Source organism: Poecilia reticulata, chromosome 15 (assembly GCF_904066995.2).
Source record: "Poecilia reticulata chromosome 15, P_reticulata-male-v2, whole genome shotgun sequence".
In the NCBI taxonomy this organism is placed as follows: Eukaryota; Metazoa; Chordata; class Actinopteri; order Cyprinodontiformes; family Poeciliidae; genus Poecilia; species Poecilia reticulata.
The window spans coordinates 1,133,800-1,150,037 of NC_088844.1; the positions used below are offsets into that span (position 1 = coordinate 1,133,800).

The 16,238-nt window shown below is 38.5% G+C and overlaps 1 protein-coding gene across 4 annotated transcripts in view; it reads right to left on the reverse strand.

Annotated features, from left to right (window-relative positions):
- The window catches only part of LOC103476613 (GDNF family receptor alpha-1-like), a 150,140-nt gene that overhangs the window by 129,355 nt on the left and 4,547 nt on the right, over window positions 1–16,238 (reverse strand). For all 4 annotated transcript variants that reach the window (XM_008429088.3, XM_008429087.3, XM_081616079.1 and 1 more), the window contains exon 3: window positions 15,612–15,692. In XM_008429088.3, the coding sequence (XP_008427310.2) occupies window positions 15,612–15,692 (81 nt within the window). The remainder of the gene's footprint in view (window positions 1–15,611; window positions 15,693–16,238) is intronic.

Here is a 16,238-nt window from a genome sequence, read left to right on the forward strand (position 1 = left end):
GTGTTGGAGCCAAATTGCTACCTCAGTTGATAAACCCGGTAAGTTTTCAGCTGTTCTTCGTTAACGTGACATAAATAGGTTATAATAATTTTCATTCAGTCAGGACTTTACGCTGACTCTAGTCACATGCATCACAGGTAGATTCTAGTAAAGCATTAATTAATGCCTAATTTTAAAATTAGTTAACTGGACTTGTAGCCATTATTTTGTGCCCATGTGGCTGTATCGTGACAGGCCTAGTTGCCACTTTGATTTTAGAGGGGACAGTAATTGCTGCAAAATTTGGGATTGTTTTGACAACTAGTGTGCTTTCTGCCAAGTAGATAAAATATTGTGGTACAGAGTTGTGTCCTGACTTTATCATATGTACTGAGATAGCATGTGAGATACCCGTATTTTGCAATATTGAAACAACTGCTGTCAAATGTAGAATTATGTGCTGGAAAATTGATGGAAATCTTGAGTTTTGATGACCACTACAAATCCCAAATTTTGCAGCAATTGCTGCACCCTCTTAAGTCAAAGGGTCACTTTATGGTCAAGCTGCATCTAGACAATGTTCTAAATGTTTTGCATATAACTAATCTTTTCTACTTCAAACCATTTAATGTTCAAATGAAATATGTTATGACTGATACTGCCTTGATATCTGCCATTTTATACAGATCTATGGTCATTTTGGTAGTGGTGTTTTTGGTAGTGCTTAAGTTAACTGTTTGTGGACTTGAGATCGGTTGCTTGGCATGCCAGGCACACCTAAAACCATTTTTACTGTCAACTCAAAGCTCTAATGTAATGGGGCATACACCATATGATATTACTGTAACACTAAAAGTTTATAATGGATATTTAAACTGTGCTTTTGTTCAATAAAGTGAAGTTAAATGTATTTCTGTGGTATCTTTATTTTACTTAGTTGTACATTTTAAAATCATTGAATTACAATGGATTGATGCAATTGAACTCTACAAAAGAGTAGAAATAGCACCACAACAATGTGCAGTGTTACATTTTTACAGAATTGGTTTTTCACTGCAAAAGTGTAAATAATCAACGCATATTGTGTTAAATTAACACTCTTAGGAATTATATAAAGCTCCAGTGTTAATTCTCAATAACTCAATGCCGTGTTAAAAAGCATGAGAGACAGAGTTGATTTGTCACCAGTGTGGAGTAAATTATTAACTCTGCTTAGAATCATATTTACTCTCATCAGAGTTATTTGACTCATAGTGTTAAGTTTATTAACACTGTACAGTGTTAGGCAGTGTTAATTTTTAACTCTATTTTGACTTCAATTTTACTCTGAAAATGTAACACAATGGAAAGAGTTAAATTAACACCAATTCCGATAAGGACCAAATAGACTCGGACACAGTGTTAAATTGAACTCTTTAAGTGTTGATTTAACACTGCAAAATTTACTGTGTAGGATTTATGTCGGCTAATGTGTAGTCTCAGGTTTTGAAAATGGGCCGACAACTTGTGTCGTGTGCGCTGGACATTGCACTAAGGAAATGAGGAAGGGAGGGTCAGTGGAGAGCACCGGAGATGAGCCTTTTTTCATTCAGTGTCAAGAGAAAGAAAAAACGCAGGAAGCGACAATAAAGCCAATAATTAAAATGAGGTCGATAGGTTTAATTTATTATGACATTAATTGATTTATCGTTTATTGTGAGTGGCTTAAAACAGGTGGACGTTCAGTCTTGATTTAAATAAAATCAATGTTTCAGCAGTTTTGCATTTTTCTGGAAGTTTGTTCCAAATTTGTGGTGCATAGAAGTACCACAGACCTGGGGTGCTGTGGTGGCGCAGGGGCAAAGCACAACCCATGTATTGAGGCCTTAGTCCTCATGCCGGTGGTCGCAGGCTTGATTCCCGGCCTGGAAACATTTGCCACATGTCTTCCCCCTCTTTCCTGTCAAACTACTTTCAAATAAAGGCCACTAGAGCCAACAAAACCTTAAAAAAAAAAAAGAAGTACCACAGACCACTGCCACACTGTCAAATTCCCAAAAACTGTTTATGTGCTGGCTGAAGGTAACTACTGCCAGTCTCAATGCTAAATTATCACTTGAGAAATGCTAAAGAGCTTCAAAAGGTCATATAAGCTCATCTATATTCATAACCTATAAACTAGTTTGAAACATACAGATCTTCACTCAAATTCTAGAGACATGAGATGTACTCACTGAGACCAGCTTTCAAATGTAATGTAAACTATGACTTGTTTTTTTCATAATGTATTTCAAAAAAGCCAGGATGAAAAAAGTTGGGATTCAAAATTTTAATAAACATATTTTTTAATCATAAAACACCAAAAACAAGCATCTAAATATTAAAAAACATGTAATACATGACAGTGGACACCCATCTATTTACAGTTCAGGGCTTATTTTTTCATAGAGCATTTCTAAAATATTTGAAAGAAAATCTACCTTGGGAAGATTAGTATTTGGTTTTTATGCACCAAAGTTCTGGAACAAACTTCCAGAAAACTGCAAAGATGATGAAACACTGAGTTCCAAATCAAGACTAAAACCTGCCTGCTTAGAATTGCTTTTGATTACTAATCAATAGAACACTGACCTACATATTTGATGTATATTTTGTGGCTGAACAGTAGAAAAGCGGGTGGGGAGTTTGTCCCGTCAAACTGTCAGGTCCCGAAACCACACACACGCACACGCAAACACACACATGCACGCACACGCACACACCCACACACACCCACACACACACACAAAACTGGTAAAAGCGTATGCGGAGTCAGTCCGACCCTGCCAGACCACACAGAGTCAAAAACTCTTGGATTCCAAATAACCCCATCTCTTAAGATGCATAAGGGTTAAATACCAGAGCACAATGCTACACAATGCTGGACATTGTGTAGCATGTCCAGCATTGTGGACATGCTACACAATGTCCACAATGCTGGACATTGCTGGACAAATGCACATTGGCATTTTTTTAATTGGTAAATAAGCAAAACATGCTTCAGATCTTTGTGTTTTATTGTCTTTAACAGCCACAGAACAAGATTGCATCTTGTTACCAAACTTTACAACAAGTGAAGCTTTAATCCTGCTCTGGATTCATTTTACAGCTGGTGATAATAAAAGTCCTTTTTCTATCTTACAGGAAAAGGACTCTCTCTAAACACTATAAGCGTTTAGAGAGGATCTAAAGTATTTACGGACTTTAACTATTCACCTACAGCTGTGGTCCTCAAGCCTCGTGAATATCAGGGGTCAACTGTAGCAAGTATCAATTATTGTTTTTGGAGATTCACAACTTACTGACTTCCTACTTTTTGTGCATCTCACCAAAACATAAACCCCATAACATACTGTAGATGGAGCAGCCGTTCTTTATGAATACAGTATCAGTTTTTACTTCTAAGATAGAAATTATCCATCAGGAACTTATACCCAGTCTCGCCTTAACATCACCTGTCCCAGTTTCAGTTGTTCCTACCAATTCATTCTCGGTCTTCAGCCTTCCCTCTGTTGATGTCACCAAATTATTTCAAAAATCTAAATCTTCAACCTGCCATTTAGATCCTCTTCCCACTGTTCTTGTTAAGGCCACCCTCCCCTCTCTGTCCCCTCTCATCACTAAAATTATACATTCTTCCCTTACTACTGCTCTTGTTCCCTTGGCTCTCAAAACTGCAGCAATAACCCCAATACTTAAGAAACCTGGTTTAGATCTCAATGAACTGAATAATTTTTGTCCTATCTCAAATCTTCCATTTATTTAAAAATTTCTAGAAAAGACAGTTGCTGCTCAACCCCATTCTCATCTTTCCAGCAATAATTTATATGAACAATTCCAATCTGGCTTCCGTCCACTCCACAGTACAGAAACAGCGCTTCTTAAAATTACAAATGATCTCCTCCTTGCTGCTGACTCTGGTTTATTATCGATACTCCTTCTCCTTGATCCGACTGCGGCTTTTGATACAATTTCACATAACATCCTTATTGACAGATTATCCTCTCTTGGCATTGTAAATACACCTCTCAACTGGTTTTGTTCATATCTCTCAGGCCGCTCTCAGTTTGTTCAGTTAAAATCATTTTCCTCTCGCCCAGTTCCCATCTCCTCAGGTGTTCCCCAGGGCTCTGTCCTGGGACCCTTGTTGTTTATCATTTACCTTCTCCCCCTTGGTAATATTTTTTGCAAACATGACATCCAGTTTCACTGCTACGCGGATGACACCCAACTCTATGTTTCAACCAAACCTAATTCTATGCTTCCATTTTCCTCCCTCACTGACTGTCTTCTTGAAATAAAACAATGGTTTACTCTTAACTTCCTCAAATTAAATTCCAGTAAAACTGAACTTCTCTTAATTGGTACTAATTCAATACTAAGTAAACTTGATAATTTCTCCATTTCAGTTGATAACTCCTCCATTTTTCCCTCCCTCTCAGGTTAAGAGTCTGGGTGTCGTCCTCGATAGCACCCTCTCTTTTGCCTCCCATGTCAATAATATCACTCGTCAGCTTATTTTCATCTCCGAAATATTCGCAGTCTCCGTCCTTCTCTCACTCCGCACTCCACTGCTGTTCTGGTCCACAGTTTGGTCACATCTCGTTTAGACTATTGTAATTCTCTACTTTTTGGTCTGCCACAGAAAACTCTGCATAAATTACAATTGGTTCAAAATTCAGCTGCTCGTATCATTACACAGACCCCTTTAATTCATCACATCACACCTATTTTACAACAGCTCCATTGGCTTCCAATCATATATCACATCAACTATAAAATACTTCTTCTAACTTTTAAAGTAGTTCACAACCTCACACCTTCATATCTCTCGGACCTCCTTCACATTGTCACACCCACCCATTCCCTCAGATCCTCTTCTTCTGTCCATCTCACCGTCCCCCCTGCTCGTCTTGTCACTATGGGGAGCAGAGCATTCAGCCACTCTGCTCCCAAACTCTGGAACTCACTCCCACCTGATCTCCGGAACATCGAGTCTTTGCAATATTTTAAGTCCAAACTCAAAACCCATTTGTTTGAACTAGCATACAACCTTTAATTATCTTTGTACTGTCTTATAAATCTTGTTTGTGTTTTTATGTTTTTTATTACCGGTATGTATTTTATAATTTGCTTGTTTTTATGTCAAGGTGACCTTGGGTGTCCAGAAAGGCGCCTACAAATAAAACGTATTATTAGTAGTAGTAGTAGCAGAAAGCCACCCAGGCTTGGCATTCATCTATTTCCTGGGCCACTTTGATCTCCCGCACCCTGAGCCAATTGATGTGGAAGTAATTTGAGTCCACTTGAATCTCATATTAATGTTGCGTGTCTCTATGTCACTTCTGTCGCCACAGATCACTGACTCATAAACACGGCCAACCGGCGAAAGAAACTCCACCGTTTTGTCTAAACTCGGCCTTCTCCTCTCTCTAAGGTTACAGGAAGTCATACGGCCCGATGACAAATGACTGTTTTTTTTTTCCTCTCCATGTGAGGCCAATCTCACTGATAACGTATTTAGAAAACCCACTTTGCTTAGGTTGAAGGAAATGTTGCACCTTATGAATGTCTTGTTTTTTTAGTGTCCTCCAGATCTACTGAAAATAAATGAACTTCATTTATTCTCACAGTACCCGAATCTATCAATGGAAATTTTTGAGAAAAATCATAAAGGTTTAGATTATTTTTTTTCACCGAATTAAAATGAGATAACAAGGGAACATGCATACACATAACTTAGGCAAGTAAAATAGTTGCTTGCCTCAAAAATTGTTGGTGTCTCCAATCAGACCATTTAAAAGGTTTAAACTATAATGATCTTGACACTGGGCTGCACAGTGGCGCAGTTGGTAGAGTTGTTGCTTTGCAGCAAGAAGGTTCTGGGTTCGATTCCCAGCCCCGGTCTTTCTGCATGGAGTTTGCATGTTCTCCCTGTGCATGCGTGGGTTTTCTCCGGGTTCTCCGGTTTCCTCCCACAGTCCAAAAACATGACTGTCAGGTTAATTGGCCTCTCCAAATTGTCCCTAGGTGTGAGTGTGTGTGTGTGTGTGCATGGTTGTTTGTCCTGTGTGTCTTTGTGTTGCCCTGCGACAGACTGGCGACCGGTCCAGGGTGACCCTGCCTCTCGCCCGGAACGTTAGCTGGAGATGGGCACCAGCAACCCTCCTGACCCCACTCTTTACAAGGGTGTAAAGAAAATGGATGGATGGATCTTGTCTAAAGAAATTGAATAAATACATCAGAGTTCTCATGAGAATAGTTTATCAGATTAAAAATAAATTTAAAAAAATGAAAACATTTAAGCAAGTATTAAACACATTGTCATTAACACCCCATTTTCTTTATTTATTTGATGTAATATTCTAATTTTACATGTCATGTTTTCATCAACTGTAAGCAGAAAATCCTCATAATTAACAGAAATAAAGGCTGTCAAACATCCATGGGTGTAATTAATCTACATGATGTCTGTCAGCAACAAACACTAAGAGTCTGTGAAAAAAGTATGGTAAGTACGGTAGTAGATCTATGATGATGTGGGCCGCTTTCTAGTCTAAAATCTTTGGGAACCTGGGTTAGATTATTAAACATTTCCTGGTTTTTAAACAAACATAATCACCTCTTCTATTATAACTTGAGGAAAGGTGAGTAAACTTGCAAAGTAAAAAAAAAAAGTTGATCAAAGTGCCTTACAGTTTAATGAAGTAGCAAAGCAATTAGCCAAACAAGATAGCATAAAGAGATAAGAAGTACTGAATATGGAAACTGAAAAAAAATATGAGATGCGTCTTAAGCAGTGAGTTGAGAATATTCAGATACAGACTGATGGAAAGCTAAAAATAAATATTCAAAAGGTTCAAAACAAAAACTGAAACAAAAATTACGTAAAAATCCGGTTGCATCAGAAAATAACCCAAGCTGACTATTTCTTTTCTCCCTGCATTATATATTGATTAAAGATTTGTAAAACTGGCTCACAGATGTAAAGGATGACTTGCTATTAGTTGTTCTACAAATTGTTGAATCTTTAAATTATTTATTTTTTCTAAGTTTACAGATTATGACACTAAACTAATTAACATGGAAATCACAAGTTTCACCCAGCTCACTTCACATAAATTTCCCTAAAATAAGGGGGGGAAATTGCTTTTCCTGTTGAGTTGAATGTACAGGTGGATAAACTTAAAGGTTTTATCAGGGTATTTTGTGGTATTATCCTGATAATGATAAAAGTAACAATAAGTATTTACTATAACTTTTTTAGGTAACCTCATGACTGTGTGTGTCACTGCAATTATAGTCCTACAAACACAAATACTGCTCTTGAATAACATTCCCAGTCACATAAAGAAGTGGGATTTATTTCACTAAGCTACAGACGGTAAGTGTATTTTGAAATTTGTAGGCATTTTTTTGAGGCTTTCATTGAACAAACACTGGAGAAAATAGTAAAGCTATTGATCCTAACAATGACAGTTTTGAGGTGTTTTAAACATATTTCATTGGAATTTATTGTGACAATGATGAATCAAAATGCTTATAATGGTAAGAAATGTATCACGATAAATGATATGATAAATGCACACCCCTAGGTGAATGTAAGCTTTATGTCAAGCTGTGTATGGATCAGCTATGCTGTTATATATATATATATATATATATGTGTATGTGTGTGTGTGTGTGTGTGCGTGTGTGTGTGTGCGTGCGTGCGTGTGACTGGCTGCAAACAAATTATATATATATATATATGTATGTGTGTGTGTGTGTGTGTGTGTGTGTGTGTGTGTGTGTTTGACTGGCTGCAAACAGTAAACAAAGAGAAATTCAATCTCTACTGTTTTTGAAGTCCACTGAGAGTTCTGTCAAGCCCTTGAAGAATTTAAGTGCAGACAGTGTGTACGCCAGCATGGCTCCATTTAGCTAAGATGGTGACAGTGTGTTTTCTAAGAAGTCACCAGTGAAAGCTACTGCTGTGGTAATTGCTTGTGTTTCACAGCAGAGAAGTGAGTGACTCACTGGACTCTCCAGAGGGGGAAAAGGCACTCTGCCCCTGGTGAAGATCTGAAAATAATTAGCTAAACAAACCCAGCAGTACGGCGGCACATTGGACACACATGCAAGAAATCTGAGTTCACACACAACTAAGCTGCAGGTTTCAGCAGGTGAAACTGAAGACTTTTTGAAACCTTTCTAATGCTGCATTAAATGAAATTAATCCATCCATCCATCCATCCATCCATCCATCCATCCATCCATCCATCCATCCATCCATCCATCCATCCATCCATCCATCCATCCATCCATCCATCCATCCATCCATCCATCCATTCTCTAACATGCTCATCCCTAATGGGGTCATGAGGGGTCCTGGTGTCTAAATCCAGCTGTGAACAGGTGAGAGGCGGAGTCTCTCACCTGTATTTAATCATGACCTGGACATGTCAGTCCATCACAGGGCATAACAGTGTTTGAAGTAATATTAACTAAAAGCAACTCTAACAAATGTAGTCTTGACAAAAGTTCAGTCTGGAAGACTCTAGTCGCGCCTGCCTCATCAATCAGCGCCTCCCTCTCTGCTACCTGGACCTATCAGCGTCGGTCCAAGCCTCGCTCCAGCCAATCATCGTTTGGGCTCCAGTGCAAAAGGACCTTCATCCTCTGCTCACCAGCTGCGATCGACCCACCTCCGCCCCATCTCCACCTTCTGCTCTCGGCTCTCAGGCCTCATCTTCCTCCAACCACTGCCACCAGTACAGGCCCCGGGGGGTCTACATTCCTATGCTGCATCAGGAATGTTCATCGAGCTTATCGAAGTCCAGCTCGATGTTCCCTGGCTGGGGCCTGAACTCCAAAGGACTTTGTTTATTTTTATGTTCATTTTGTCATTAAACTCTTTTAATCGCTTTCTTTCTCCGTCTGAGTCTCTCCAGACTGAAATGGGTTTATGGCCTGGATTTAGAGGAACTTCATGTTTTGGCCATTTTGCCGTTTTATGGAAATTTTTTCTGAATTTGTGGAGCAAAAAACCTGAATGCTGCTTCGTAGTTTGGTGGATTTAATGAATAAAATTAAAATTCAAATTTTTCAGTATTTGACCTGCTGATCTTCAATCAGAACCAATTATGGTAAAAGTGGCTTTTTTTTTTTGCTATACTTTGTTAAATTTACTTCCACAGATCTGTGGTGAATGATTAGTGGCAAGAAGGAAATGGCAATTATGGGATGAATGAGATTCACTGAGAGATTTTAAAAAATCCTCAGTAATTACTGTTTAAGCAGCACATAGAATAGAACTGAGATGAACACATTAAAAAAGGCCTTCTGTTTTCATTTTAATTCTTATTAATCAGCTGTCAGATTTATTTTATCTGTTTTTGTAACTCAATTAAGGCCAGCCGAGTCCACAGCAAGGCTGTCTGATGGTAACGGGAGGACATCTGTGGGCGTGTCTCTGGAAGCAGGTGTTGGGTGCACGGCAGAGTGCTATCTGAGTGTCTCAGCATCTATGTGCTGTATATCTTAGTGTCACCAAGTGGCGTCGTTCTGAGACGAGTGCTTCATTACAACAGGATCATCATGGCTTGTCCTGTTAACATGGTGCATGCTATCACCATGTTATCCAAAAAAAACGATAACATGCAAAGCATTCTACATCTTCTTGTGAGTGTCCTACCCTTTATGCTAATAATACCAGATTCACTATATGTATAAGAAAATATTATTGCTTTTTTTAAATAACACAAAAACAGCATTACTCCACAGTAGAGATAATTCAACATATAGGCAATAATAATAATAATGATGACAGCAAGTATTTAATCATGCTGTCAATACTCAATACTCATGATTTAAATCAGAAGTAGTTGCTACTTCATTTTTATAGACTACGACTGGCAAAAAAAGAAAAAAAAGTTGTGGTTGCTTGCTCATCAGACTTGCAGCTTTAATATAGAGTTATCTTAATTTGTGACACTCCTCTGACTATCCATAGCATTTTTGTGACCACAAAGGTTTTTTTCTAAATGTGCGTGATGTTTCGTTTCTTTCGTTCATCTCTGGTTAGTGAGGATGTTTTATTTATATATATATATATATATATATATGTGTGTGTGTGTGTGTGTGTGTGTGTGTGCGCGTGCGTGCGTGCGTGCCTGCATGTTTTGTCTGCCTTTCTATTGCTCTCAGTTTGTATCAGTGTGCTGTGTGGAGAAACAAACAAATTATGACAAGCTAAAGGATCAAAAAACAATCTCTTGATCCTTTCCCTATCTCCTTGCCCTTTAATTTCCTTGAAAAGAGGGAAGGGGTTGACTGATCCCAGGCTTTACAAGACTGCAACCACCTTAATCATCTGTACTTCCCCCAGTTACTCACCGACTAACCCTTAATCTCCTCAGCCTCCACAACTATCTATCCATTTATCAATCCTATGTTCCTGCTCCCATCTCCTGCTCTCCAACAACATTCCCCATGTGGGCCATTTCACCATTTCACTAGCACTTGCGTTACTATCAGTCTATGTTAAACGTTTGAGCAATATTGAAAGAAATTGTAAGGCTCACTCAGGTCCATTCCTGGGTAAGTTGGAGGATCTGTGATGCAACATGCACGAGACATCGTACTGTGTCATGTTTACCATCTCACTAGTATCATGCAACAACCAAACTGCATTGATCCGTGTCATACCACTGAGTGGACACAAAGCATTAGAGTATTATAGGCCATAATGTATTTCTTTTTGGATTCCTTGATCTCTAAACTGTACAAAATTTTTTTGTCACACTTTGAGATACAAACGACCTTGATTTTTTTTTTTATAGTTTAGTTCCTTAAGAGAAAACTTAAAGCAAAAATAACTTAAAGCTTTACGCAACAGAACAACAAAGCAGTTTGCCAAACAAAGTATAAGGATGTAAGCAGTAAAACAAACCGAGTCAGACACAGAAGTTATTCTAACAACAGGGGTTCACATTTTCTAATATAAAGGCAAGCACAGAATAACAATGCATAATTAAAAAAAACATGAATCCCCAGAGAATATTATTTACATTAGCCCTTATTTACAGTATGGATATTTCTATTTCGAGTGATCTATGCTTAATTCAAACATGCTGTGAAGACTCTTCCAGAAACAGTAAAAACAACTAGTTAATCAAAAACAAGATCAAAATCTCGTCAGCTGTGATCCTCGCTTGTCATCCAGTTTCACAACGATGAAAAGAAGAAATGAAGCTGAGTGATCTCAAGCTCACTGATTCTACCTGATCGGTCAGATTTTCCTTAACTGATTAAACCTTAACTTCTGCAGCCTCCGTACCTCAACCCTCCACCCTCTGATCCTGCTATATGACTCCATCAGTGATACCCAAGGAGAAAATATACCAGCTTCTAATCGGTAGCATAATAAAACTTCCAATGGTTAACTGTACAAGTAAATCACCTCTAAATCATCAAAGGCAGCATCTCAGTTACAAAAGGTAATCAAATTTTACATTCTTGTTTCAGTTGTATATTTACTTGTAGCCTACTAAAGTATCTGCAGGTTTCAGCAGGTCAAATGTATGACTTTTTAAAACCTTTTTAATACCAACATGAATAAAATTAAAGACTGCACTTTTTGCCCACCCCCCAGAGTTTCCCTAGCCTTGATTGGATTAGCAACAGAAGTGAGCCAGTGGCAAAAATGAATGTTGTCCAGCTAGGGTTGCCAACCGTCCCGTAAAATATGGCTGTTCAATGTTGCATCCCAAATTGAACCGATAAGGGACGTGATTTGTTCCGTATTTCTATAAATGTCCGATAAACATGCCTATCACACACATATCAACACTAAGTGTAACAATAATGACCAAAATAAAACACAGAAAATATTAAAGTCAGCTAAATTCTTGTTGTGGGAGCTACACAGGAAGAACCCCAGAACGCTTCGGACCGACGCTGTTGTCACGGTTGCCTAAAACATCCTCTACCCGATTCTCCACCGTCCTTAGAAGCAAAACCTCTCGTAAAGATATGGACGTGAGAAGGAAGACGCAAATCCCAGGCTGAATAATGTTAGTGAGGATGAACACAGGCAATTTTTAAAAAAATGTGTTCGTCGTGGCGCAGTGTGATACCAGACAGAACAGATCAGGAGAGGAACACAGCAGACCCTGATATGGTAACATTTTGCTATGATTAAGTTTCTTATTGTGCTTTTAGTAGACTATATTGGTTTGATTATTTGCTTATTTAATGTATAATAATATCAGCCAAAATAACACAAATGATTGTTTAAAGAACAAACAGTAAATAACAGTAAATACATAAATACTTTCTACTTTAAAGGTTTGTTAGTGGTTTCTGAATGTTTTATATTGAAATGTTAATGAATTTTATGAATTAATTGTTCAGTGGTCATTAATACACCAGACCCAGACCTGCAGCTCAGGAGCGGATCTAGATGGGGGCTGTATAGGATCACGCTTTCCATCTGCCAGGGATCTGCAACCTAGATCTCTGGAGACACAAGTGGATGTTTGGCTCACTTATTATATCAATAATGAAATATTGCTCTGTTTTTTTTATTGTTTCATTCTTTTTCAAGTGTTGCAATGGAAAAACACAAACTATCCAGGCCCCAGTGGTAAATTTTGGTCTAGAACCAGCCTCCAAACCTAACTCCTTATTTATACAAATATTTTGGTAATATTCATAATATGCAGTAAAATACCATAATGTTCACATAACTTTTATACTGTCTGAGGACCCATTTTGAATATAAAATCAGGTGTTACGATAAGTTACTCAGTACTTACCAAATACTTTTTATACCTGCTTCATTAAACGTATTTTAAGTATACTGTTAGGGATTTTTGTGTTGTTATTTTTACATTTATATATCATACATTTATTATTACTTTGGATCATTAATCAGTCTTATATTGACGTGATTTTCATTTAGTCTTGTCTGTGTTAAAATTTTTTGCATCAAGAACTGATTGTTCCCTCCACCCTTGGGAGAAATTTCTCCCGAGGGAAAGAGCTAGATGACCTGTGTGTGTAGATAGAGCTTGCCATCTGTTTCTTTCTGTTTATCTTTTTACGTTCTTCCTTTTCCCAAATAAAAGGCCTGCTCTAGCTGATAGAGGGAGAAACGCTCTGTGAAAGGTTCGGAGGAACAGTTTGCTGAGTCTTCTCCTTTTGCAAAAGTTTGGCCATAAAATTCATATACGTTGTCTGTGGTTCTTTCATGTAGGTTCGGGAAATACCTATCATATACTACTCTGATTGGAGTACAATTTTGGGGTACTCTAACCAACTATGCATAAATGATTGCTCTATGGATCACATTTTAAAGACAAAAAACACTGCCGTAAAATAATGTCTATCACTGCAGCAGACATCCCACCCCATGAGAGTAAGACAGAGCGCCGTGGTTGGCGTCCCTTATTTTGATTTCTGAAAGGTGGCAACCCTATGTCCAGCCAACTGGCATTAAAGTTTTCCTTACCCATGATAGATGAAAAAAACCTAGCCAGCTACCTAGCTGAGGTAGCTAGTAAGGGTATATTAGCAGCTAGTTATTGGCAGTGAGAAAAACCTCAAGTCACAGAATGGAATGACGATGTTTGTCTGCAACTCAAACTTCTGTGTGACAGAAAAGTCCCACAAGAAAAAAACTACTTGTATAACTTTAAATAGTCCTGCCATTAGAAAACTTCAGAACTGCTTTTAACGCATTATTTTCATGAATTTAATGCATTCTAAAATCTTACTTTTATATGAATTTTAGACACTTAAAGCATGTGCGGATAACTGGTGTACATGTACAAAAGAAAGCTCATTTTTATAGTTATAATAACTGACTTGGCTGACTCCTATGATAGATACACTGATCTGTTTTTTCCTGGTTCCTAGTTTCATTACTTTCTGATTATGATTCTTGCAAATTTCAATGACAACAAAACAGATTTTTTTTATGTCTACACCTTTTCTAATAGACATGATGGTTTGTATCCCATAGGAAAAGGAAAAATTACTTGATCATTATTTTTATACATGAAACACATTGCTGTTTTGTAAACTTAAATGAATGAAAGCACCTGCTGCTGTTTGTTTTTTTTATTTATTATTTATGGACGATAAATAAGCAGAAATTGTTAGTTTTGATACATTTTGTGACTCACAAGCAGATCAGTGTCCATATCCAACTGAATGAAAATTGGTGAGTGACTCTCTACATTTTAATCCTAATCCATTCATTTGTGCTCCCTGTGTGTGATCTGCGATCAGATTTCACACATATGTTATGTATTTGTTAGTAATCTGTCTGATAAGTAATATACAATGGTGGAAAAATATAAGAAACCACTTAAAATGATCAGATCTCTGATTTTACTCTTTGTAGTATATGTTTGAGTAAAGTGAACATTGTTCTTTTATGTCTTTGAAATTCCAAGCAAATTTTTTTTATTTATTTTAGGAAAATAAGAAATGGTCAAAATAATGAAAAAGATGCAGTGCTTTGAGACCTCAAATAATGCAAAGAAATGAAGCTCACATTCATTTAGAAACAACAATACTAATGTTTTAGCTCAGGAAGAGTTCAGAAATCAATATCTGGTGGAATAACCATGAGGGTTCAGTGCAGTGGTCTCTTCATTTTTTCCAGAGCTTGTATACCAGCACCAGCAAAGCACACCAAGTCTTACATTTTACTGCATTTTCGACCAAATGGAAGTCTAAACCAGATTGTTGTTGTCCTCAGTGGCTTGGTTTTAATAGACATTCCTAAAGAACACCAAGTACTCAATCAGTTTATATTATGAGATGAACTTTGAGGTGAAATTTGCCTTTTCCTGCTATTTGAGCATTAAAATACACACATTAGTAGAAAGGTGAAACTGTGAAGAGCCAGCTCATTCAGAGACGTTTCTGGAAGCAAATTAAAAAACAAAGTCAAAATTTAGTCAAAGATTTGCTCTTGTGGGTCCAAAGAGAAAAAATCTGCCAAAACTACTCAAAAGTCACAAAGGAAAAGGTTCCATCTTCATCAAAATGGGTCAGGACATTTTGATTAAGATGTTCTGATGATCTAAACCCAAGCAGACCTACTTGATGTGATAAAAAGTTTATTACCTGCTGCACAGTGCTCAAAACCTTAGCTGGCACAACAGAGGGCGCTGGATCCAAACAAGGGAATAACATCGCCATCTAGAGGCCCGACCGGCTTCCACACTTTGCTCCAAGCTGAAAAAATGCTGGTCATGCTCTTTTGAGTTTCCCCTTGCTCACGCTCTTTCCAACATGTGGCTCCAAGCAGGCAGGATGACAGAGAACAATCAGAGAAACCAGCGCTGGAATGACGACAACACACACATTCATGCGCACACACCCACACGGTGTGTAAGGCCTTTTTATCTGCTGCTTGATGAGACTCTGAACTATAGCTCCCCATGCAAGATCGCTTCCAGCCCACATGCAGGATGAGAACAAGAGGAGAGAGCAAGGATAAACACTTCTTCACACAGATAAAACTCTTGAGAGGACGGTGTGCCTGCATGCGTGTACGCATGTGGGCATGTGTGTGTGTCGCCGTCAGGACAGAGAGAACGCCTCGGTGGTCTTACCCAGGATGGGAGCCAGTCGGAAGATGTCTGACAGACGTTTGTTCACCGGTTCGTACGGAGACTCCTCCAAGAAGTCGTTACCTGCAACCAAAACAAACACATGAGACACAGCTGCATACCAATACCCAACTTCCTGGTGTGTTTATCATTTCTCATGGGGGTGGACGGGGAGTGGGGGTTTGTGTTGGCCTGCATGTGACACGGGTAATTTGGGTCAGTCGATTTCCACGCTGGCACACAGCCACACGCTTGATTAGGCAGATTGGTCAGCTGCATTGCACAACTGGAAGCAGGGGAGGAGCTGGACGCTAAGAGCAACACTTCAGGATGCCACAGACAGCACCAGGCAGGGAGGGGTGGGGGTGCAGTATGCTTCATTAGCTGTAAGGGATGCAATTCAGGAGGTCAAGAAGTAACTCAGCTCTCTCAAACGAATCAAAGGTGGTCCTGACTCTGAATGAGTGTATTAGTTCTTTGTTGTGTTTATGTGAGTGTTTGGGGTGTGGGCCATTCCAGAGTGTATTCAGTGTCCATTTGGAGGTCAGATTTTGGATCATAGAAGCAGGTGGATAAGGGTGGAAGTTTGTCTCTCCTTCGTTCATCATTGCTAGAGAGATGATGTGGCTC